The 26,940-nt window shown below is 37.8% G+C and overlaps 2 protein-coding genes across 3 annotated transcripts in view; one reads left to right on the forward strand and one right to left on the reverse strand.

The window, feature by feature from the left end:
• The window catches only part of sntb1 (syntrophin, basic 1), a 31,095-nt gene extending 13,233 nt beyond the window's left edge, over nucleotides 1–17,862 (forward strand). Inside the window, exons 3-7 of one of the 2 annotated variants that reach the window (XM_055209715.2) lie at nucleotides 4,570–4,765; nucleotides 9,506–9,642; nucleotides 10,951–11,147; nucleotides 16,878–17,062; nucleotides 17,356–17,862. In XM_055209715.2, coding sequence (XP_055065690.2) covers nucleotides 4,570–4,765; nucleotides 9,506–9,642; nucleotides 10,951–11,147; nucleotides 16,878–17,062; nucleotides 17,356–17,445 — 805 coding nt within the window. In that variant the 3' untranslated portion in view covers nucleotides 17,446–17,862. Of the gene's footprint in view, nucleotides 1–4,569; nucleotides 4,766–9,505; nucleotides 9,643–10,950; nucleotides 11,148–16,877; nucleotides 17,063–17,352 lie in introns of both variants that reach the window. The other variant, XM_055209714.2, reaches the window with a different exon arrangement.
• Nucleotides 17,863–21,564: 3,702 nt separating this feature from the next.
• Nucleotides 21,565–26,940, reverse strand: part of mtbp (MDM2 binding protein) — a 28,345-nt gene continuing 22,969 nt past the window's right edge. The window contains exons 17-22 of the mRNA XM_055209713.2: nucleotides 26,645–26,740; nucleotides 26,270–26,527; nucleotides 22,745–22,937; nucleotides 22,444–22,557; nucleotides 21,993–22,058; nucleotides 21,565–21,779 (exon numbers count right to left, since the gene is read on the reverse strand). Coding sequence (XP_055065688.2) covers nucleotides 21,741–21,779; nucleotides 21,993–22,058; nucleotides 22,444–22,557; nucleotides 22,745–22,937; nucleotides 26,270–26,527; nucleotides 26,645–26,740 — 766 coding nt within the window. The 3' untranslated portion in view covers nucleotides 21,565–21,740. The remainder of the gene's footprint in view (nucleotides 21,780–21,992; nucleotides 22,059–22,443; nucleotides 22,558–22,744; nucleotides 22,938–26,269; nucleotides 26,528–26,644; nucleotides 26,741–26,940) is intronic.

Here is a 26,940-nt window from a genome sequence, read left to right on the forward strand (position 1 = left end):
CTTACATAAAATCCTTTAGAAATAAATGTATACCCCCTGCCCCCTTTCTGTTGTTTTGGCTCCATTAGATTGTATGGAGGTCTGATGGGCCAGAGTGGAAATTTAAGTAAGATTTTTTGTGTTAGAGATGAGTGGATGTGAGTGATTGATGGTTTGAGCTACAAGAAGTTTCCTAGAAAGTGTGTCTATATATGTTGATCTTACTCTTGTTCGGTGTAGTTTTGTGATTAGAGAGAATCTGACCACAAAAGGCACTGAAATTCACTTGCTTACTAAACTTCCTAAATCAGGCACAGGCATCTCCATTAGTGGTGTAATTCTCCCAGTTCTAGCCTTAAAGGGGAGAACTCTTTTGGGTCTCGTCCAGAAGGCATTTTTCTCCAATCTACTGCAAACAAAGCAGCTTCGACTGGGCTCTGTCTCCACCCACCTCAGCCCCAACTTTCTGTCTTCATGAAAGTCTATTTTTACCAACCGAGAGCACCTGAAAATGATTTTGTGGATTGTAAGGTTAAGATTACTGCTGGAGATGATGTATGAGTGCAGCATTTATCACTGTAAACTTCATGTAGCTGAAGTGATGTATGGGTGGTGTGTAACCCAGCACATCTGATATTCTGGTGTTTAATGTTGACTCGAGAGCACCTTTTTAAAATGGACTTAGACTTGTTTTTGCCAGCATTCATGTGGATGATTTCTAAGAAAAGTCAAGGGTTTTGAATGTCATCACACTGTGTGTATTATGTACTAGATTTAGTATTTTTTATTATTAGAAGCAATTATTATGCTTTGCATTTGTTACTTGATTCCATTGTTAAACAGCATAACCATATAAGGAGTTCAAATGCACAACCCTCTAAGGGGGTGTGTACACCAAAGCGTTAAAATGTGACAGAAAACGGTAGGCGGACGCCGACTGTAGGAGCTTGCAAGTGCTCTGGTTGCTATTTTGGTGTGACGGATCATAAAACTCATGGTTCGGATCATATTGCGATTTTTGAGGCATGGATCGGATAATTATTCAGGTCACCAAAAAAAGGTGTGGAAAAATCTAATAATAAATAAAGAAATTACAAAAATTTATAAAATAGAACAAAGTTGCACATGAAAGGGGGGGTTGAATGGTGTTTCAAGCATTCTGACTTATTAACAGTTACAGAGTTGTTTCCTCATGCTAAACGTAGGCAAAGTGTCAAAAAAGCAGTTGGGTATTTGTGTATCGAATGCACTTCGCCAGGGTTCGTACAAGTTTCGAAAAGTTTTTTTCCCAACCAGGTCATGAGTTGCACGCTGTAAGTAAGCGTTCTGTCTTATGTTGGAAATAGGCACGTGCATATAATATAAATGACACAAACATGTAGTGAATCATAAGTTAAACAGTGTTGTACAGTGTTGCATGACTCGTACTTGCTCCTCCCGCGGTATAACTCCTCCTTCTTCATTTTTTCGTACGTTATCGGAAAGACTCGGAAAAGCTAATCTTTCTTTTATAAATCTGATTAAATTAAAGTCTCTTCGGAGATATAAAGGATTTAATACTACTCTATAGGTACTCCAGATTAACATCAGAAATGCAGAAACAGCGTGTGTTATGTGAGCTTTAAGTAAATTTAAAATTAGCATTAGGTACAGAAATCGAATCAAATGAATCATAACACTGTCTTTATTGTATAAATTAAATATAATTATTATTTTAAAGAGCTACAGAAGTGATTTTCTCTTTGTCTTGGGTTGTTTGATTAACATGACTCAGACTTAAGTTAACTTAACTTAATTGAGGTTACTGTCTCTTTAAGACCAAATAAGCACAGACTGGTTTCTGACTCTATACATACACTTAAGACATAAACAAATGTTTTTATTAGAAAAAGAATACTGTGGAGATCATTTTGTTTGTACAGTTGTGTTCAAAATTATTCAACCCCCAATGCTGTTAAGGGTTTTAGGGAATTTAGTGTACATTTTTAATTGTATTCAGAATGAAATCCTACAATGACTTCTTAAAGAACCATATGCAACTAAAATGACATCAATTGGTTTTGTAATATAGTAGTAAATGTTTCTTTTGTGAATTCTTCATTGACACAATTATTCAACCCCTTAAAGAACTACCACTCTGAAGAACAGAGGTTCATTGAAGTGTTTTCAATCAGGTATTGAAAACACCTATGGATGTCAGGGAACAGCAATAAAGCCTAATAAGCACCAATTAGGCAGCTTTAAAATGACTGTGATACTCAACTCCTTCTAAACATTTACTGGTGTGGTTACAAACATAGTGAAGTCAAAAGAATGGTCCAGGAAGACAAGAGAAGAGGTGATTAATCTTCACAGGAAGGGCAATGGCTATAAGAAGATTGCAAAGATGTTAAACATACCAAGAGACACCATAGGAAGCATCATTCGCAAATTCAAGGCAAAGGGCACTGTTGAAACGCTTCCTGGTCGTGGCAGAAAAAAGATGCTAACTGCGACTGCTGTGCGCTATCTGAAGCGTAGAGTGGAAAAAAGTCCCCGTGTGACTGCTGAGGAACTGAGAAAAGATTTGTCAGATGTGGGTACTGAAGTTTCTGCTCGGACAATACGGCGCACCCTGCGTACTTAAGGCCTCCATGCCAGAACTCCCAGGCGCACCCCCTTGCTGTCTCCAAAGAATAAGAAGAGTCGACTGCAGTATGCCAAAAGTCATGTGGACAAACCACAGAAGTTTTGGGATAGTGTTCTGTGGAAAATTAGAACTGTTTGGGCCCATGGATCAACGCTATGTTTGGAGGAGGAAAAACAAGGCCTATGAAGAAAAGAACACCTTGCCTACTGTGAAGCATGGTGGGGGGTCAATCATGCTTTGGGGCTATTTTGCTTCTGCAGGTACAGGGAAACTTCTGCGTATGCAAGGTACCATGAATTCTCTTCAGTACCAGGAGATATTGGATGACAATGTGTTGCAGTCCGTCACAAACCTGAGGCTTGGGAGACGTTGGACCTTTCAACAGGACAGTGATCCCAAGCATACCTCCAAATCCACTAGAGCATGGTTGCAGAAAAAAGACTGGAACATTTTGAAGTGGCCATCGCAGTCACCAGACTTAAATCCGGTTGAGAACCTCTGGTGGGACTTAAAGAAAGCAGTTGCAGTGCGCAAGCCTAAGAATGTGACTGAACTGGAGGCTTTTGCCCATGATGAATGGGCGAAGATACCCGTAGATCGCTGCAAGACACTTGTGTCAAGCTATGCTTCACATTTAAAAGCTGTTTTAACTGTAAAAGGATGTTGTACTAAGTACTAAGATTGAATGTCACTTGGGGGTTGAATAAAACTGATAATGATGTGAGCACAGAAAAGACATTTGTGGTTATTTCATTATAAATGTTATGTTATATTTGTCTGACCTACACATGCCTCTTTGATGTAATTGTAAGCAGGATGACTGAATGATCAAAATAAATGTCAAACCGGCCAAACCAATCAATTTCAGTTGGGGTTGAATAATTTTGAACACAACTGTATGTGCCCTGTCAATAACAGAAAGATTTATGTTTGCTTGCTTTTTGAAACACGTCTCTTCATGTATGGACTTTTGAGTGCACTTAAACGTGCGCATACACACAGACGGAGGGCGAATTCCAAACAGCGCCACATAAACAGTTGCTCCACATAAAAACATTACGCTGTTTTTCAATGTTTACAAAACCCGCCAGCTGCTGGCTTTTTTGAAAAGCGTCATGCTTTCATTAAAAACAATTAAAAACCTATGCCGGCCGCCGGCGAAAACGCTTTGGGGTGCATGCTACCTGTTTGCATCTGACATTTTCTTGTAAATTAGCATTTTTTTATCAGGCTCTTGTCTTCAGGTTCAGTAATTTCACTTTAATAGCAACTGAAAGGTTATTAGTCAGTAACTAAAGTGCCTTATTTTCACAAAAGGTCATTTGATTGATTTGTTGCAAAATCACTACAGATTCATCTAATACATTGCAAATAATAAAAAAGTCAGAATTCAAAAGGTTAAAATGAAGAAACTGAAGCACACATTAGGGGGCGCTGTGATCCATGTAGCTGCCACATTCGGGTGTATTCAGGTCAAGGGACCCAAGTTCAAACGTGATCTACGGTCGTTTTACATTTGTCTATGAATTCTGCCAACAAACTTGTATTTCTGAATGGCCTGACACTCAAATTAAGTGGATTTGATGCAAAATTATTTGATGAACATACATACTGATAGCATTCAGTTAATATTATCTTAATTTGGACGGAAATGGCTTTTAGTGGCTTTTGCATCTGAGCTCCTCATATTTTATATACTCCTCGTATTCCCTTGAAGGGCCAGCTCACCCACAAACCTTTGTTAAAAGAACTATAGCAAAAAAGACTTTGGAACTCATTTTGGAACCCCTTGGAACTAACAAGTAACTTCAGTAATTTTCATTGTATTTTAACTGCACTAAATACCACCAGTATTCGGTTATTGAATGCCTGTGGATGGATCATTGAAATGATACTTTTATAATAATTAACCACAAAAGCTGAATTGTCCCTCCTTGTCTTTTCTTTCTTCTGTGTTTCAGACAGTTGGAGCTGCACTCCCCAGACGCTAAACACACAATAGTCATGCGGTATAAAGACACAGGTACAGCCCAGACCTGGTTCACCCTGATGCAGTCCACTATCACAAACCTCACCAGCAAAGTCATCGCAGAACTCCGAGAACACGGCATCGCTGGGAGCCGGGAGATCCGACACCTCGGTTGGCTGGCGGAAAAGGTGCAAACGCGTACACTTTAATGGCTGTGCTTAAAAATGTGATTCACTTACAGTGTACAGTACAAGTGATAAGAGTTGGTTTAAAAACTGTTGGACATACAGTATAAACACTTTGGCACTTTATTAAACAGCTTGGAGCAGAGATGTATCTAGAGGAACACACACCAGCTCAGCTCGATATTTTTTCTGCCTATGCCCTTCTGCAGGTCGTTTGGATAACTTTCTCCATATGGCTAGAAGTAAGCTAGACCTACAATGAATGGCATCTCAGCATTAACTCGAGGTCTTTGCTTTGATGTTAGATAAGGTTCCTCAGTATATTGTTCCTGTGATGATCAGAACATTGTGGCTCTATAAAGACCTCATACAATTACAGTACACGTAATGCAGATAAAGATTAAAATATTTATTATGAAGGTCTTTCTCTGTGTACTATACATGCTACACTAGGGTCTTTTCTGTGTGTTTCATACATGCGCAGTTATGAACAAAATCAAATGTTTTTAAAAGATATTGGATATTGCAAGATTGGTCGCTGCTATTACTTAAAATGCTCCCGCCTGCTAGTCCCGCCAATCATCAATCGATAAAGATTTGTGGGGAGGGGCTCTATACAGAATGGCATAAGGCGCTTGCCAACCAGTGCGGCATAAGGGGATGTGTACACCAATACGTCTATGGACGGCTGATGTTTTAAATTGTTTCCAATTGAGCATCGCACTTCTAAAAGGTGCCAGGGTTTGTTTTTCCAGTGCTGAGCGCCCAGAGTTAAAAAATGTTTTGAAGCGCTAAACTCATCAATGTCACTTTTCACTCGACCGTCCAATCACAGTGGAGGAGGGGGCGGAACAAATACCACAACAACCAACCGACGCATCGTACGACTGATAACAGAAAAGAAATTTTAAAGCAAACAAAGTGCCCCGCTGAAAAAAAAAACACTGGCAGGAGTTGGCATCCGCCTAGCCTTTTCAGCTGGGTTTAAACGCTTTGGTGTACATGCCCCCTAATAGTAACATCTCTAACCTTCTCCAAACTGTACACACAGTTCCTCTCAAGAGGTTTTCCTCTAAAATTGTAGTGACTGTACTGTAGCGATTGATGGAGGGTGACTTTGCTCCACAGGTTTTTCCTCCCTATTAAATCTTCTTTTCATCGGCGTCTCATTAGCTGAGTACTGGCAGCACTGGCTAATAGAGGTCTGCAGCAATGGCACGGCTGTGGGCAGACCCGTCTCAGCCTGCCCTTTAATGAGAGCTCCCTCGTACCAGCTCCTATTACCAACCTGCCGGACTCTTGATGAATAATTATACCATAGGAATAAACCCAGTCTGCCGAATGCCCACAGACAGCAGTTAAATTTTCTTGTGCGATTATAACAAGGGCGTGTTTGTGGTTGCGCATCTGCTTCTGATGCACGCTGACCCGGTCTCCTTTTAGCTTTTTGAGAGAAACTGACCCCGTGAAAAGCAGCCCTAAGATTGGTAAAGATTGGAGCGGTCTGTCAGACAACCTACAAAGCACCGAGGATTCATCTGTCAGAGACAAGAACCTCAACAGTAAATCACTCGCACTGAACTTAATTTGGAAAACTTTCTGGACGGTAACTTAATCGCAAAGCAGGTTTAGCTCTGAACTCTTTAAAGTCAATGTGAAATGCTGTTTGCAACCAATGGAAATTTATGGAAGTGAATGTAACTTTTTCTAGCGGTGCAAACTGCACTGTTGAGTTCTTTTTAAAAATCTTTATATTGTAATCCGATGGGAAAAACTGTTAATTGGTCAAGGTTGGGCAAGGTTTAATGTAGACGAGAAGAAGGAAGTTATTTCAGATGTGCAAATGTGCAGAGCAAGTTATTACATTATGAAGACCAACAGTTTTTTCAGAATAATTTGCTAAGATGAATCGTTCACAATAAGAACAGGAATGTGCATTTATAAAGCAAATAGGGTTCATTTTGAGTCCATGTTGACATTAAAGTGGTTGCTGACAAACGTCTCTTACAGTAGTTAACCTAATGTTGAAATATGAGGTGTGGTGTCTGATTCTGGAAATCTGCCTTTAGTGTATGTTTTTATTTATAATCCATCTAAATAAAATCTGCTTATGAAATCATGTAACCCTGTCTGTGAAAACCCAGCTAAAGTCTTTTTTATTTTATTGTTAAAGGAATATTCCATTTTCTTAAAAGAAAAATCCAGATAATTTACTCACCACCATGTCATCCAAAATGTTGATGTCTTTCTTTGTTCAGTCGAGAAGAAATTATGTTTTTTGAGGAAAACATTGCAGGATTTTTCTAATTTTAATGGACTTTAATGGGCACCAACACTTAACACTTAACTCAACACGTAACAGTTTTTTTCAACGGAGTTTCAAAGGACTATAAACGATCCCAAACGAGGCATAAGGGTCTTATCTAGCAAAACGATTGTCATTTTTGACAAGAAAAATAACAAATATACACTTTTAAACCACAACTTCTCGTCTAGATCCGGTCCAGCACGACCTAACATAAATGCGTAGTGACGTAGAGAGGTCACGTGTTACATATATAAATCGCACATTTGCGGACCATTGTAAACAATAAACTGACACGAAGACATTAATTAGTATCAGTTGACATACAACAACGTCGGAACGGTCCTCTTTCAACACACTTGAAAACACTGGGGCGGAGTTTCGCATTCGTCCTCTGTGACCTCTTGACGTCATGATGTATTGCGTGGGGTCACGCTGGCGCATCATGACCGGATCTAGACGAGAAGCCGGATCTGTAGTCCAAACCGGCTGTTCGCTGTAGGCTTTAAGAGTGGGATTCTGTTAAAGTAAACTTTGAGCTTTATCATTTTATAGGTATTATTTATGCTCTAACAGCAACATTACACACTAACTAAAGTTTGAAAAATGGGATCAGGAAGAACGTGACCTTTAAGAGACTTAAGCCTGGATTTCACAGACAGAGTCACATATTATGCATTTGCCTCTGGACATGGGAGCTCATTTTGCTGATGCATCAGTTAAACACTAATCGAGAAGCAGGATGGTTCAAGATGGTGCTTTTTAAGATGTACTTCCTTGTGGTTTACCACTTTCAAAAGGGTTCATTTAGAAATCTTTCAAATAAATGAATTGATGACCACTTTACTGGTAAAAGCAGCTGGGCAAATTCAGTTTACACCGCGGTTTGTCACGTTTGCTAGTGGTTGTTGGTTTAAACAAATTGTCTTGCGGAGAAAGAAGAAAAATTAGGACTGGAAATAACAGGGCATGTAAAGACTATACCAGAGTTGCTCAGTATGTGTGTGTGTGTTAGGTTTAGCTACATTATAAGAACAAATGCACACAATTAAATTATATAATACATGACAATTCACCCAAATGTGACACTTTACTCATACTTATGCCATTCCAGACGTTTATGATTGATGTTTCTTTAGTTCAGTTATACACAAACAAATAATTTTATATTAAAATGTTCTTATATGGGGCTCAACGTTGCGGGGCTCCAGGTGTCTCATCCATCCATCATTAAAGTAATCCAAATGACTCCAAATGTTTTATAAAAAGAAAAAAAGTCTCTCTTTGTGAGAGAAAAACTATAATTTATTGAGCTTATTTAGCAATCGATGCCATGCATGAACCAATGAAATTTTACGTTATTGACATGCCATCATATTTAAACTAACTGATCCGTGTTTCCAAACAGTAGATACAAAATGTAAATTAGCTTAAAATAATACTATTTTTTCACAAATGTATGTTTCACTTTAAATGGCATATATTAACCCAGTGGTTCTTAAACTGGGGGGCCACGAGATGGTGCCAGGGGGGCCCCAGTTTTATGACATTTTATAAAATATATTCATTTATCATAAATTCTGTGTAATTAAACCTCAGAAAAATAAAGCTACCAACCAAAATCACAACATTTTATAATTTAATACATTTTGTTTAATTGAAATTTCATGTTTTAGAATGTTTTATGTCATACATTTTCTTTGGGGGCCCACGAAGGGCACAAGGGGGACCATCGTACACAAGGAGGGCCGCACGCCGAAAAAGTTTGAGAACCACTGTACCCACTGGAGTCATTGTGATTACTTTAATGATGGATGGGTGTGTTTTTGGAGCTTCACCATGCTGCCCCTTATATAAGAATTTAACAATAGGAAGTCAAATACATCTGGGATGGCAAGAGGGCGAGTAAATTGAGACAATTTTCATATTTGGGTAAACTACTATAATAAACTTACCATAGATGTTTAAAAAAATGTTAAAATGTCCTAGAAATGTTTTAAAAATGTTAAAATGTCAAAAGGTCTGTTTATGCTTAGACCCTACTGAAAAGACCAACAAAAACCAGCCTAAACTGGTTGGGACAGTTCTAGCTGGTCTTCCAGCTTGGTTTTTGCTGGTTAAACTAGTGTAGCAGGCTGGTTTTAGAGGTGGACACTTTTTTCAGCTGGTCAGGCTGGAAGACCAGCTGGCCCACCAGCTAAAGCCAGCTGACCCACCTGCTTGACTAAGCTGAAAGACCAGCTTAACCATCTTTGCCAGGCTGGGAGGACCAGCATCTTCCATTGTCATCCAGCTAAGACAACCCAACCATCTTAGCCAAGCTTCCAGCCTGGTCAAGCTGCTTTTAACTAGTCTTTTCAGTAGGGTTTGGGGATAGAAATATCATTATATCACCATATAAACAGTAATATCAATGTGTGTTTGTCTGTGTGTTTCAGTCTGAAAGTGACAGGCAGCACTGGAAGCAGGTGCTGGTGGTTTTGACAGAGAAAGACCTGCTGCTGTTTGAGGGTATGCCCCGCATGAGAGAGCACTGGCTCAGCCCCGCACACGCCTACCCCCTCCTCGCTACACGGTACACACATACACATACAGACTCACAGTATCAATGCTGACTTTGACTTCCTCTTTCATATAAACACACAGCCACACACTGTCAAACACGCATGCATTTTGCATTGCATGCATTGCAAGTTGGTACCGCTGACCAAACAGGACCAGTTGGAAAGAAACTTCGGCTATTAAACGAAACGCCTCTTGAAGCTGGATGGGGTGGCAGCTATTACTACAAGTATAAGCGAAGTTTAACTGGATTCCAGCCCAGATCTCATTCAAGGGCTGATAGTGCAGTTATCAGAGGTTCAGCTGGCACGTATTTGTGTTTTGTTGACCCTAAGAATAGCCTGAAGTAGAGCCACACTTTTTGGCAAAACATTTTGAACTTTATCTTGGCTTGGTTTAATCGTTTTATGTGAACTCCGAAGGAAGACACTGACTTTTTTGTCTTTGAACCCTTGCATGACGACCACACACAGGACAGGATCTTTAAAAGCTGGTTTTAAAGGATACATTTACTAAACATTATTATTCTTTTAATTATTTATATTCCTCATTTGTCCAGCCTAAGCTGGTCTCCCAGTCTGGTTTTAGCTGCTATAGCAGGATGGTTTTAAGAGGTGTTTGACACTTTGTTGCTGGTCCTCTAGCCTGGCCAAGATAGTGGGTCAGCTGGTTTTAGCTGGTGGGTCAGCTGGTCTTCCAGCCTGACCAACTAAAAACGTGGCCAAAACCCCTCTAAAACCAGCCTGCTTTACCTGATAAAACCAGGCTTGGAGACCATCTTATGCTGGTTTTAGCTTGTCTTTTCAGTAGGGTATGCAGTATTTTTCCACAAGTCTTTATATCGGTTTCCAAACCATGACAGTTCCTAATCCATCATAACTTGTATAATAATGACTGTCCAATTTATACGTCATTGTGTTTTATTTGTCAACATAAATTCGTTGAAATATGTAAAATGTTGAAATCCTGTACCCGATAGATCTGGAGTAGTGGTCACCAACCCTGTTCCTGAAGATCTGCCCTCCTGCCTATTTAAATCCAACCTTTTGGGTTGCCATGAAAAGCTTGATGAGCAGGTTCATGCGTGTTTAATTAAGGTTGGGTGAACTTTGCAGTAAAGTAGATTTACTGGCACAGGGTTGGTTACCACTGATGATGATCTAGAGAGCAATGTATTTACTACAATCTGTTATTGGAGTGAGTGGACAGATAACTTTTCTCTTTATGATTTGTGACACATAATAAATGTAGGTCAGTGTGAATTCGTAGCCTCAATAGTCTATATGTGAAATCACTCATCGTGAGTTTGTTTCTATTGCAGGCTGGTGCACTCTGGCCCTGAAAAGGGTTCACCACAGCCTGGCGGTGAGTTGTGCTTTGCCACACGAACAGGAACCAGGCTGGGTATCGAAGCCCACGTCTTTAGAGCGGAGACTTGTAAGGATCTGTCAATCTGGACCAGGCACATAGTCACTGGCTGCCATGGATCTGCTGAGATGATCAAAGAGGTCACCACCAGTAAGTGTAATGGTTCACGTACATCATGGTCAATTCTAAAATGTGTGAGATCTTATGTGTGACCTTGTCTTTGAAATCAAGGCTAAAGAAATTAACAAATTGAATGTTTATCTTGTATGGACTTTGAACTTGTTTTAACGCGTTTTTGCTTACAGCCATTAGGAAACAGGTTTCCCTCGCAGAAGGTTTACTTTTCTTACAAATGTGCTAATAAAAGATATCAAATAAAATTGTGTTTTTATATTTACTCGTATAGGAAGATTTGTGTAATAAGTGGGATAATGTACAGCCAACCAGATCGCAAATAAATCCCTTAAGTGATATCACCCTGTCGGGGAACGTGTCCTACATCCCCTTACACCTAACTGTGATCATTACTTACTAAATTATGAATCTTTCTCGACTATATTCTTAATCAAACGTAAACTTAAATTAAAAAGAGCAAACGTTAGCGACCACAGGTTGCAACTAACTGCAGGCTGCAACATCGCAAATATACTGGTTCATTCGGCGGAGCAAAGTATATAAAGTGGGAGGACTTGGATCTAGATCAAACCTCGCCCCCTGGATGTCATAGAGACAGAGCGCAGTTATGCAAATTTGAAAAATACGCCCACCGGGGTGAAAACAATCCAACCGTCCATTGACTTTGTATGGCGAGAGGCCGCCTCCTTGTCATTTCTGGCTTATAACAAAAAACAGAATAATGCCTAAAAGCTGCTGTGTGACAATATGTACAGCTAACAAGCCAAAGAACCCAGAAATACGTTTTTATCAGCTTTCCAAAGATATGTGACATGTTTAGCTTTTTGTTTTTGAGTTGTTGTATTTGATGAACTTTTCTGTCAAATAATGCAGTCCCTCCCACGGACCGGTAATTTTAGTTAATATTATACATGAAGAGCTCAAAAGTTGCTAAACACCACATCCATTAAAAATGACAATTAACCGAATGCTTTCAGCACGTATTATACTGTACATTCATGAAATACTTTAGCTTCAATCTGCTTAATCCCGGCCTCAGGGCATTCAGAAACACTGCTTTCTTGGCAGAATCGGTTACTGAAAAGGTTTACAGAATATATTAGGATATTAATCCATTTTTAGCCTTTTTTCTTTATTCAGAAAGGACAATGAGGAGTGACTGAGAGACTTTGTTTAGAAGTGCACTTAGAGGGTTTTGCAGCAAAATACAGTCAGATTTGTAAAACACCAATGAAATGACTAAAGTGACATTTGTGAAAATAAAGCATTTTAGTTACTGACTAATAACATTAAAGTAAAATGACTGAACCTAAACATAAGAGCCTGATTTTAAAAAAAGAAATCAGATGAACTTAGAGGATTTTGCATCTGAGCTCTTCATATGTAGGCCTACTTATATAAAAACGAGAGATTTTGTGTGCTTGACTGCTTTCATGCCAAGATAAATACAGCTCAGCTCTGTGGTCTCCTGGAAAGCTGCACCGAGAAGTTCTGTGCTCCTTGTAGTATTTCTAAGTTTTGGATGAGTTTGTGTGTTATCCATACTGAAGACATTAAAGTAAAGCGTGTATTTTTAGAATGGAATGCTATGACAGAGTTCCTGTGTGGCCCCAATGCAACAGGCGAGGGGCACGGAGCAAACCATGGTGGGAATTGAAGCTCTCAGGCGATCCCTGAGCCCAGACTGATAGGAAATTATCTGCAGGTGCTGGACTGCACGTCGTCCCCTAGAGATTACTGCTCCTTATTTGGGTATCTCACAGTTTTCCCCTTCTGTTTCCTTGAGCCGCCAAATAATCAGAAGTTTCACAGTTCTGAGATCAGATTTTAGGAATTTTCATTTAACCTACAAAGCTGGACGGGGATTAAACTGAATAAGTCCTCATATTAATTCTATTGTTATGAGTTGAGCACATTAACTGTGAAAAACAGTCAGCTGCCCTGGAAGGTGTAACAAATAAAAATAGACCGGCCTTGATACAACGTGCTAAAGCTTTAATTGATACATCTGGGAGAACAGAATAATTGCTTTTAGTTTGTATTAAAGAGCAACATGCATTTTTACAACAAAGCAGATCGTTTTAACACAGAACGGATTTGAAATATTTAAAAAAAACATAATTTGTGGCTCTTTCATATTTGGGATTTTATGGGAAAAGCACATTTGGCAGCTGATATTTTATTACCTGCATGTTTCGAATCAATCTCTAAAGCTGTTACAAATAAATTTGTTTTCTCATTTGTGGGTCTTGTAAAAACTGTATGATGTCATTGCTATACTGCAAAAATCCTGTTATAAAACAAAATAGTCTGAACACCAATAACCTGCCACATTAATAACCTGGTACATAAAACATTAACAGAAACTCCCCAAGGCAAAATGAGCGCTGAAAACATATTACTGCCCTTCTTCTGTTATCCTATCATTAAATAGATTCACAGCACTGTCTATTTGTCTAATGTGGTGGATCCCTATATCTAATTTCACCACAAATACGAATTTAAAATGAATTTTCACGGTTATATTAACCATTATAGATGCATTATAATTGTATAATTACAAGCTATTAATATGTTTCTTTTTATTGTAGGTTAATTCCTCAGAAATGTGCCTTTGTGACATTTTTAACATTGATGTTTGTTTGTACACCACAAGTGCCCTGAACCACTATTGACACAAATTTGGTGAAAGATGGTAGATGGGTGATTCTCACGAAACCATTGAAACACCACGGGACTAATGATTTTAGCTTTAAAATGTGTAATATAGTAACATTAAAAAGCATCAGAATTAACACAATACTGTGTTCTACCTTGCACAATGTGTGATTTCAACATAAAAATTTATAATTGTAAATTTTATCTCATTTTCTGCTGAAATTCTCATTACCGCAATGTGTCCGGCTGTGTTTGAACATGCATTATGTTGTAATTTAATCAAATGAACACAAAAATATTAAGAAAAAAATAAATGGATGTTTTGCTAGACTACTTTAGATGACAGAAAAAATATTTACTGAATATTCATGTATAATAATAATGAAGAAAAATGAGGAAAATGATGTGTCCATGCCTGATGTTCACATCCTCCGCAACACTTTTTGAGAACAGTTTAAGCACACATACAGAATTTTAATAAAGTTTGATTTTGAGTGACCAAGCACATGGACCAGTTACTTCAAGATGGCTACCGGGTAGGGTAATTTTTTACAGTTAATTTGAAATATTGTCTTGTCAGAATGCTTACACAACATTTTGATTATCATTACCGCAACAGATGCTTATTAAATGTTAATTTAATTAATAGAAGCATAATACTTTGATTTTAAATGCATGTGCAGAATCTCCAAATTATGTTCTTTCAGGTTTGTCATGTCATTTTGAAAATATGTCAGTGTTGATGTTTTCTGACTGTTGCGGTAATGAGAATTTTTAGGACTAATTTTTAAAATTATGTTACAAAAAGTGTTAAATGATAAGTAAAAGTTTTTAAATTAATGTTCCCATTTACTCCAGACTTTGTTTTTCAATGTCTGGTGGGAAAAAAAGTAAATTTAAGCAATTTTTACATTTTCATGCTTGACATTTTTAAAACCAAGTTTTCGTGAGAATCACCCAGATAGCAAAGCGAGAGATGTTTCGAAATCACATACGCAAGTTATATTTTTAATGTGACACTTTGAAGAGTCGATGAGAGGACTTTGTGGTTTGTTTGGGAGATTGTTAAAGGTGATGAAATATGATCAATAGCCTACAGTAACTCCATTATTGCAAAGCTATTGTGATTTAAGTGACCAGACCTGAACATTCTGGAGCACTTGCAGCTAAAGTGAAAGGAAGGCACCATTGTGACAAACTGGTGGGAAAGCCTCTCCGAGTCCTGAAGATCAAACCTTACGGATGTGGTGGATAGAGTTACGGTATTGTGAAGTGTAACATGGGAAGAGTTTTATGAAATCCCCAAACCTCTATCAAAGAGAGTTGTTGGGTATTTTATGTCAGATTTATTCAGTAATTTGCAGTTAAAATGCATTTAGATGTCATAATCGAATCAGCCTGGTGGTCTTTGAGAGAGCCATCTGTTAAAGACCCACATTGTGAAAGGGCAACACTAACATTGCAATTATCAGTCAAAGAGCGATTCAGAGAGCTTGGAGGGAACGGCATAAGTGGATTTGGCACGTTCACAATAGACACAGTATACAGTAGGTGTCCGCAGATCCTTTGGTACTTGTGGAATAATGATACTGGATACACGTAGTGATGTGATGTATTGAACGAAACTCTGGAGGTATTGGGCTGAGAATACTGGCGATGAATAACACATCAATTATCAGATGTATCAAAGGACCTCTCTGATAGATTTCATTTACAACTCACTTGAACATGATCTCTCGCTCATGGTTTCACTTATTTCGTCCGCTTTGGATTTGAGAAATGTGTTATGTAACCTTCATGTTTATTCATTTATTTGTACCTATTTATATTCCTTTACACGTCTCTACATTTACTCCTTTATTCATCTTTTAATTGAAACAACCTTGAAGGAAAGAAATGTTTATAGGACTGTGCGTGCACAAAAAAGTTTGACTTGTGTTTGAACTAAAACAAACATTCAGTGTAGCTCAACTGGTAGAGGATTGCATTGCCAAGAAAAAAAGTCATCGGTTCGACTCCAGCGAACACAAAAAGGGGAAAACGTATATAGAGATTGATTGCACCAGAAGGCACTTTGAATAAAAGCGTCTGCTAAATGCGTAAATGTAAATGTGTATTTAATGATCTCATCATCTTAATGGACTGTAAAGTCGATAGGATTTTTTTTCATGATGTCGAGTTAAAGGATTAGTCCATTTTCTTGGAAAAGATCCAGATAATTTGCTCACCACCATGTCATCCAAAATGTTGTTCAGCTGAGAAAAAGATTGTTTTTTGAGGAAAACATTCCATGATTTTTCTCATTTTAATAGACTTTAATGGACACCAACGCTTAGCGGTTTTGATGCAGTTTAAAATTGCAGTTTCGAAGGACTCTGGATGATCTCAGGCGAGGCGTGGGGGTTTTTTCTGGCGAGGCGATTGTGATTTTTGACAAGAAAAATAAAAAATATGCACTTTTAAACCACAACTTGTCGTATATCTCCGATCATGTGACACGCCAGCGCGACCTCACGCAATACGTCATCACGTCAAGAGGTCACGGAGGACGAATGCGAAACTACACTCCAGTGTTTACAAGTGTGGAGAAGGAGGACCGTTGTTGTATGTGGAATGATACTAATTCATGTCTTTATGTCAGTTTATTGTTTAAAATGGTCTGTAAATGTGCGTTTCATATATGTAACATGTGACCTTTCTACGTCATTACGCAATTATGTAAGGTCGCGGTGACGCATCACAGGACTGGAGATAGACGAGAAGTTGTGGTTTAAAAGTGCATTTTTTTTTTTTCTTGTCCAAAATGACAATCGTTTCGCTAGATAAGACCCTTATGCCTCGTTTAAGATCGTTTCGAGTCCTTTGAAACTCCCTTGAAATTGCAATTTTAAACTACATTAAAACTGTTACGTGTTGGGGTCCATTAAAGTCCATTAAAATGAGAAAACATAATTTCTTCTCGACTGAACAAAGAAAGACATCAACATTTTGGATGACATGGTGGTGAGTAAATTATCTGGATTTTTTAAGAAAATAGACTAAACCTTTAAATTGAAAAATCTTTTGTGTGTGCGCGTTTTCTTTCAGGTTGTCTATATCAGAATCAGGACTGTCGGCTGGTCATTCACTATGAGCGAGGGTTCTCAGTGATAGCAGATGGAGATGAAAGCTGTCAGCCACTGTTTAGCTACCCATTTGAAAAGCTAAAGATGTCTGCCGACGATGGCGTGCGGATCCTTTACTTAGATTTCGGAGGAAAGGAGGGGGAAATCGTAAGTACTCCTTGCCTAGGTCATCCACCCATCAGTTTTATTATAGATAACTTTTATAGCCATTATTTAAGCTATAAAAATTGCTCGTGCTGAGTTCTGAAGTTTAAGAGTGGCCTTGAAATTCCCTACAACAGGAGATGATTCAAATGTGTACCGATAAATAAACCTTATCTGAAAAGTACAAGACATGCGCTGTCACGACCACTGCGCACAACAGTCACAACATGTGTTTGTCACATCAGGAACTTCCCTTCATTGCTAAATACCTTGTATTGTTTGTCTGTTGACAGCAGCTGGACCTGCACTCCTGTCCCAAACCTATTGTCTTTATCCTCCACTCCTTCCTGTCGGCCAAGATCGCGAGACTAGGATTGGTAGCCTGAGATCAAACTCTTATAGATGTGATTATCCCAGCATGAAGATCGGAGAATGTGGATACGGTGGAGCTCACACGACTGAAAGAGGGAAATGACACTGTAGTGAATGATTTGAATTCTATATTTCAGTAATGATAAACTATGTATTTTTCAGATAAATAATATAGTGAAACGGTTTCACTGATTTTGTAAAAGCGAATCAAACTGTTATGAACACTAACTTGCCATTGGAACTAAAAAATACTGGAAGTATTATTTTAGTATCCAATACAGTACAAGCAAAATATTCAGCACTTACTACACCTTTAACATGAATGTACTGTTAAGAGGGAAGGAACCTGGTTGTGTCTGGCAGCTAATGTGAATTAAAGGAAAGGCTAGTTTTAAATCTTATTAATGCACATAAATGTTAAACAACCCGAATATGCTCTTCTCGTGTTTCCGGTGCCTTCACACTAGGGATTTGATGCACTCATCTGGTCAACACAGAAATGTCAACACACTGTCTGGTTTTACAGGGCCTTCGTGTCAAAACAAGGAAATTGAGATAGACGTTTTGATGACCTACAAAATCTGCAGTCCTCTATATAAACATCTGAAATTTAATGCAAAGTTATGGAAGTGATGAAATCTGTAGTAATACTGCCACATTTGTCTAGTTTTTATATTTATCAGAGCAAACTCAATTCCTGCATGATTTCATGTACATGCATACCAGTGCATCTATTGTAAAGATTTCCACTTCATGTCACTGTGCACACACACACGCACGCACGCACACACACAAGCCATTAAAGGATTTTTATTGTCAGCTCGTTAATTGGAGCGCTTAAGAGTTTCCCAGTTAAACAGCAATTAGTGTCTGTTGTCGGCTTTCCAGAGCACTGGTCTGATGAAGGGGTTATGGATTTGGGGACAGGGCCCCCTGTGTCTTTGTCTCATCTCTGAACTGTCCCATTGTATTCCAGCAGACATGGGAAGTCTGGAAGTTGGCAGAATTTTTTGAACATAAACGTAAACTATGAGTTACCAGGGAAGTTTAAATTGTTTTAAAGGTGCAGTGTGTAATTTTTAGAAGGATCTCTTGACAGAAATGCAAAATAATATACAAAACAAATTATCAGGGGTGTATAAAGACCTTTCATAATGAACCGTTATGTGTTTATTACCTTAGAATGAGATGTTTTTATCTACATACATCGAGGGCCTCTTTTTATTAAGATACAAACAGAAAATACAGGAAATAAACCTAAAAAACAAAACATTTTTCAGGACTAGATATCTTCTTCAGGTATCAGTCAGTATTTAGTGTGACCTCTCTTGGCACGAAACACATCTTGAGTTTTTTAGAGGAGACTGAAGTCCTGAAGTCATTCGATTAGAATTAGAAATTAGGATTTAATTTCATTTATGTTTAAGAGATCCTGTAGTGCCTGCTATTGCTCAACTGGAAGGGGAGTTTACACTAAATACTTGACACTTCAGTTTATAAATTTATACTGTTTTAAAGGTGCAGTGTGTAATTTTTAGAAGGATCTTTTGACAGAAATGACAAAATAAAATATATAACTATATTATCAGGGGTGTATAAAGACCTTTCATAATGAACCGTTATGTTTTTATTACCTTAGAATGAGACATTTTTATCTACATACACTGTGGGTCCCCTTACATGGAAGTAGCCATTTTGGGCTGCCATGTTTCTACAGAAGCCCTGAACGGACAAACGTTTTTTTAATAAGTTGTTTCAGATGATGACATGTTTGTCCAGTTGTGGATACAGTAGCTTCTCTATGTGTTTCAAAAGCGAGGGGTTAGCGGTGAACTGAGCCGTTGGTTGCAATTCACAAGCTCACCACTAGATGCCGCTCAAATTTACACACTGCACCTTTAATACTACATACACATTCCCTGTATTTTTGGTTATATTCTAATAGAGAAATTATATATATGATCACTATACAATTGCAAAAACAACAAATCTGATAGTGGCATGCGGCCTAAAGGGCCGTTCACATTACCACGATAATTATATTAGCATCCACGTCATAACGATAACTTTATGCTAATTCGCTCACGCGCACGGCACTCGGGCAAATCGCTTGCCTTTAATGGCATTAACTAATCTTGGATATTTCTTGTAATGAAAACTTTTGCAGTTGTTTACAAATCACTGAATATGTAAATATGCATTTACACAGCGAGTATTAACAGCAGATGTCTTTAACTAGGTATGTTGCTAAAATTTTCAAAATGGTTAAATGCTAAAAGTAGTTGATCAGATAGAAAGAGCTTGAAAAAAAGCTTTTAAATGAGACCAAGATCATGTTTATGGGTTTAAGAATAACAAAATACTGGCCATTTGAAACTCGAAAATCATCACTTTATTTTGTCTCATGTGTTCCATTAAAATTCAAGAAAATGTGTGACCGAATCATGAAAATTATAGTTTTTTTGGCTATAACTTTTTTAATTTTTGAAATATTGACATGAATCTTTCAGGATAAGCTGTTTGCCATATCCTCTACATGTTCTACTTCTGAAAAGTGAGATGTATAAAAAACAAACCACTAATTACACCAAATAACACTCTTTATTCAGAATATCGCTAATAACCCCAAGATTGGCTTCAAGATCCCATTTATTTTTACCCAAAGGGTTTCGTATCTAAACTCCTTTACAAGTTTTAGATTAAAAACAAAAATATTCAATTAACTATAACTATTTATCTATTATTTAATCAAATAACTATTTTATTGTTTTACATTTACATTACATTTCGCACACATTCTAATATATACAGACATCTACTACATGGCTATACGGCTGCTTCACCTTCTACGTCCATTCAAGCAGATTTTGGTGGAGGTAAAACTCTCGTGGTCGTCGCTCAAATTTCTTAAAATTTCGCTCACTTGTAGTTTAGCAATTAAACTATGTCCATTACAATTTCAAGAATGTCTTTACTCAAGCAAAAACAATGACGATTTTACAAACAACAGACTTTGGCAAGCTTGCACAGCCAGTAGTTAAACATGAAAGGTGGTGACTGAAAACGAGAAGGTACCTATGGTTCTTCCGGTGGTGTTAACAATAAAAACTGAAGCAGAACAGAAGCATTATTTTCCACAACACTGCGTGCTGCCTGAGGAAATTTTGAGTTTCGTTGAATGGAACCAAAAAGTCAGTTAGAACTCCGCTATTCTCTTTAATATAAAATATTTTTGAAACTATATTTTTATAGTTATTGTTATAATGTGAACAGCCCTTAAGACTTTTGCACAGTACTGTATATTTTTTTATTTATTTAATTGAAACTACTTCTAGTTCTACCACATGAAATACCATGACCCTATGGATATGCAACTCATGTTGCCTTCGAGGACTCTTGGGGTTGCCAATGTAATGAACGACCCCCTCCTTTCCCATCACCCCTCTGGGCACCCAGGAGTAAGAACAATGGCCCTGTGTGGGACTGGAATGTGTCCGGCGACTTTGCCAAACGAGACACCCTTTCCAGGGAACAGCCTGTAATAGTTTGAGTTACTCTTTATGACCTCCGTAATCTTTTGACCCCAATCATATCATTCATTTCAGGAAAACTACTCGTAGATCCATGCATGTAAATGACAAAGAACTAAACATAAGATGAGGCAATCACAGAGGGAATTATGGACTTTTGGAAAAAAAAATTAATGTGTTCCTGATTTCACGCTCGAGTGGTGATTTGAACAGTGATTGCTGAAATAGGATATGGTGATCTGGGCAAACACTCCCTCTGACGGCTTTTCATGATGCAAAACAGCATTTCTCAGAAAATGTGTGGCCATATTTGGATGTTTGCATGAGTGTAATGTAGGCAACAGTTACATTTATCAGACGCTTTTATACAAAGCGAATTGCAAATGAGAACGCAGTTAACATTTTGTCTAAAAGAGAGCCAAATATAAGGACTGTATAGTCTACAATGCTGTTTACTCGTAAGGAATAGAGTTGTAGCTTGACAAATATAGAAGATTTTTTTATATAAATAATGTTATACTGGGGTTAGTTATTAACTACTGTTAACTATTAATATTGTTAGAGGCAGACAGTTCAAGGGATTGTGAGCACATAACAACACAATTAAATAAAATCACTTTAATACACAGACATAATGTTTAAAAGTAAATAAAAAACTGTAAAGTATGCACATTTTACGTTAGAAATACATTTACACAAGAAATCACAATGAATCACAAGGTCACGATGACTCATCCACTTATTTTGTAGGACCCTGCTGATCGTATCAGTTATTCTGTTCATCTTTTAGATGTTTTCTCCACAACCCAGTCAATCACCTGTGGATGAGAACATAAAAATTGTGTAAAAAACATATTTTCAGACAAACGCTATTTATATCCAGGTACATGCAGACAAACACGTTGGAGTGTGGTTACATAAAAAACTTTCTGTCGAATCAGGTTTCGTCTTGAGGAGACCCTACATCAAATCTCATGACATGAAACTAGACAGCCGTCAGAAATAGACTTGACCGAAACGGTTTGCTTTACCTGTTTGACATTGTTAGCGGCTGCCTTTTTCATTTCTTCATGAAGGCCACGTGAGGTTTTCAGATCCTGTTGCAAAACAAACACTGGTTGCTGAGGCGTAACGGGCTTGGTGAAATGCATTCTTGTGAGCCAAGTCGACTCTACAGAAACTTGCTCAACTATGTATTGTGCATTTAACAATCTGAAAGTAGCCTGCTGTCTAAAAAATGATAAATGAATTGACTATGATGAGAAATAAAATGCTGCAAAAATAATAAAGTGACTAGTCATGCAGAAAAACAGCACAGTTGACACAACTTCCTAAAACAAACTTCTGTTCCCGTCACGGATCGAAGATCTACATATAGCATCAATCAGCAGCATTTAGGTTGGATATTTTGAGAGTTTCAAAGATGTCCTACAGGCAGGACAGCGGGGTGCGAGAGAAAGAGGCGGAAAGATTCTCACAAACCTTCAGATAAAACTTTGATATGTCAAACAGTCTTTGACTGCAGGCTTCAAAGCACTTGTGCCGACTGCTGATCCCGTGTTTATTGAGCGTCTTATCCACCACCTCCCTCAGCATCTGAGAAGCACAAACACAATGAGAACGTGTACACAATCATGCAACGTCAACTTTTACTGTACAAATAAATCCAGTGACTAAAATCCAATCAGTAATCAGTACGACCACATAGACTCGCACACAATTATCCAGATGCTCTCCAAAATAAACACCAAGATCACATCTGCGCCTCAAAATCAGTACTTACCCTATTGTGTTTCTGGGAGCGGGACTCGGTTTGTGCCTGGCTGGGTTTTTGACTGGGCAAGAGCTCGGTAACAGAAGCAGAACGTCTCGTCGGTCCAGGGTTTGAGCGGGCCGCCTGCTGCCGCAGAGCTCCTACAGCCGGATGCGTGCCAGCCGAACTACCCAGAGATTCACTGCTCTCTGATTTACAGAACCTAAGAGCGTGAGAGGGGAAAAAACCCAGAGGATTTTGGCAAAGATGTGTAAGAAATTGCTTCTCAGCGAACATCAATCTCTCAATTCTGCTTTGTAGCACACATCAATCCCAATCGAAATGATCTGATGTGACAATCTACTTGACAACTTGAAGACTCATTTCTACACCCTTCTCAAAACCTCAGCTGGAGCCCTCTTAGTCCAAGCAATCGAAGCAGTTTAAGAAACATCATCCTTAGAAATACATTTCCAGACTCAGGTTCCCAGTGACATATCTGTGGTCGATACAGAGCAAAGTAAACTCTGAGCTTTTTAATTAACATGGCACTAAGGGATCTGCGGTGGGTGGCCTTTAAAATATAAATATATAAAATAATAACCCTTAGCACACGGTCCCCACACATTAGTTAACTTCAAATTCAAGGACCTTTCAAGGACTTTCCAGGTGCAGTACCCTCAAATTTAAGGACTAAATGTAGGTACACCTTTCAAGTGAGAGCAAGGTTACATCGTGTTACCTTTTAAGATACATTGTTACAGTTCCCTTTTGAGGGAACTCACGCTGCATCACTGCGGCGACACAGTTTGGGGACGCCTCCACAGGTAAATGCGTCTGAATGTGTATATCAAATTCAACCAATGGTAAGTCTTAACGACAAAGACAGGGTGACGCAAAAGCCAGGAAGTATATCGCTATCTGAAATATTGCCAAAGACGGCATTACAGGGACTCAGAAAGTATGGCAAGGGAGACAGACGCAGCGTTTCGTTCCCTTCTCAGGGAACAACAGTTACATATGTAACCCGAGACGTTTTCATGTGTCAAACACAACTATGCAAAAAAGCATTTTGGTATGAATCAACATTCGCATACAGAAGATATAAGCTTTTAAAGTGAACAGTTTAGTACGTGTGCTTAAAAAGTCTAGAGTTTTTATGATATTATCCTACACTACACAGGGAATAATATGGATTTTTTCAGAAAACTTCTTGCATAAAATAGATTCAAGCACATTTAATGACCTGTATTTATGTAGGTATATTTTCAAAAACTTCCCAAGGCCTTGAATTTTTTCCCCAGATTCACAAACTTTCAAGGATTTCAAGGGCCCCTGTGAACCCTGTTAGGATCATTTAATTCACGTTCAGATTCTGCAGTAGCTGTGAAGGCCAAACATACGTCCTGATGTGATGTACACACAAAACACAGGAGCAAGCATTAACATTCAGTGCAGTGCCGCGCCATAATTTTCATTCAGAGCTAATTTCGGCTTTTGACAAAGCCATCAAACGCAGATCTATATTTGATTTCAGCACAAGTGAGGTACGGCGCATTTAAATGTGTGTTAAATGGTGGGGCGGGGGGGAGATGACGGCTATGATGAGTAGGCAGAACTACAACCAGCCACATGGGGAAATCAATGAACTACCGGCTTCAGAAAATTAAAGTAACTGGAGAAACATTATAGAGTGTTCAATTTGGACTGGTGAGAAAGCAGCGTGTAACAAGAGGGCGATTCATTTAAAGCTCAGCGGTAAAACTGATTGGCCATGAAATACCCATATTATTCCTAATGCAGTATGTTTTACATTCGAAACACTATTCCTTTAAAGCCATGGCATAGTGGTTAGCTCACGTGCTCATACAGAGTCCCTTGTGTTATTTTCTTGATGTGATTTTGTGGCTTGTAAACGCATTTAAAGCTCTATGATGTATTGACCGATATGCTGTTTTATACAGATTTGCTGAAGGATTTGATTGCAGGAAGGATTTTCAAAGCTTTGGGAACATTTCAATAAATGGCATTGATTGCCAAAGTGTACTTATGAATTTACATCTGTCGATAAGTTGCATAATAGAATTTGTTTTTGTTATACATTTATAAGATGCATGTATACATTTTTTTGGTAACGCTTTACAATAAGATTCATTAGTTAACATTAGTTAATGTATTAACTTACATAAACAAACCATGAGCAATACATTTGTTACAATATTTACTAATCTTTGTTAATGTTAGTTAATAGAAATAAAGCTTTTAATTGTTTGTTCATGTTAATTCACAGTGCATTAACTAATGTTAACAACAAAAAAAAAAAAAAAGAAATTAACATTAACTTATAAGACTTATACAGCATTTATTATTAAGTGCAGTTCATAATTAGTTCATGTTAAATAATGTTCTAATGTACCTTATTGTAAAGTGTTACCGGTATTTTTAAATGGCAAACACAAAATACAATAAAATAAAATAAATATTAGTATTTTGTCTTGTTTTTAGTAAAAATATCTAAAAATTCTTAAAATAAGATCCTTTTTCTTGATGAGCAAAACGACCCAAGAAAAATAAGTCTAGTTTTTAGACAAAAAATATCAAATTTAAGTGATTTTGTGCATAAAACAAGCAAAAAAAATCTGCCAATGGAGTAAGCAAAAATATAAATGAACATTTTTTTAAACACTAAATTCAAGAAAATTTCAAGAAAAATTTGCTTACCCCATTGCCGGATTTTTTAGCTTGTTTTATGCACAAAATCACTTAAATTTGATATTTTTGGTCTAAAAACTAGACATATTTTCTTGGATCGTTTTGGTCATCAAGAAAAGGCATCTTCATTTAAGAATGTTTAGTTATTGTTACTGAAAACAAGACAAAAATACTAAGAAATGTTTTTCTTGAAAACCATTTTTTGCAGTGTAACATTGCTAAAACAGTCAACATTTAGCATTGGATCAATACAAACATTTTAGCTTTATTGAGATGCCTTAGGCAAGAGATGCTGCAAAAAAAATGACTTTCTTACTTAGTATTTTTTATCTTGTTTTCAGTACAAATATCTAAACATTCTTAAATTAAGATGTATTTCTTGATAAACAAAATGACCGTAGAAAATAAGTCTAGTTTTCAGACCAAAGATATAACATTTAAGTGAATTTGTGCTTAAAACAAGCAAAATATCTGCCAAAATCTGGTAAGAATTTTTTTAAAAATAAGTTTACTTTTTTCTTTTACACTTATTTTAAGTAAAAAATTCTCACCCCATTGGCAGATTTTTTTTGCTTGTTTTAAGCACAAATTCATTAAATGTTATATTTTTATCTAAAAACTAGCCTTATTTTCTTAGGTCATTTTGCTCATCAAGAAAATATATCTTGATTTAATAATGTTTAGATATTTGTACTCAAAACCAGATAAAAATACTAAGTAAAAACTTCATTTTTTGCAGTGAACTAATTGGCCCCTAAGGGCTCTCTTATAATTTCTAATGCACTGCCAAGCAAATGCAGCCAAACACCTTCATCTTTGTTCATGCCGTGCCCCTGTTCTCACCTCTTGTGTGGCTGAAGGTGTGAGTCTGTTTCCCGAGAGCGACGTTTGAGCCGGGGCGGCTCACTGTTCAGGGCTTCTCCGTCAGGAACGCTGCCCGGTTCAGAGAGCACGGCCGGGGAAGGGGCGGGACTAAGGGCGAATGGCACGGGGCAGGGCTCCTTACAGCATGTACTCTGGGTCTCGAATCTTATCAGACGAGACTGCAGCTTCATAAAGCCACGATCTCGCTCAAGAGCCTTATGCTCATCCAGACAGAATCTAAAGACACCCAGAAAAAAACATAAAGTGTTACTGAGATGAAGAGAGGATAGAGATCTTGTCAGGATTGATTTGACAACAGATGGATGTTTATTTAGAGACAAATCACACACGTACTCCATTCCATGATAGTGGGATCTGCTCGCCTTTGAGAACGGGAGATTGGTAACCTTTCTGGGTGTTAGGTCAGGAGACATCTGAAACATGTGTTCCCTAAACACAAAAAACAAAAACACAAACCACATTCATACAGTTAAGACTGCAATGCTTTGTGGGAAATCTTCATTTCTAGTTGAAGAAACAAAATATGTTATGTACACCAATGCTAAACAGCTTTCTTTCATTATAATAAATCACTATACGTCTTGCTGTTTACATTTCCGAGCGAGCTATTGCTGTAAGATTAAAGTGCA

Source organism: Misgurnus anguillicaudatus, chromosome 10 (assembly GCF_027580225.2).
Source record: "Misgurnus anguillicaudatus chromosome 10, ASM2758022v2, whole genome shotgun sequence".
Taxonomy (NCBI): domain Eukaryota; kingdom Metazoa; phylum Chordata; class Actinopteri; order Cypriniformes; family Cobitidae; genus Misgurnus; species Misgurnus anguillicaudatus.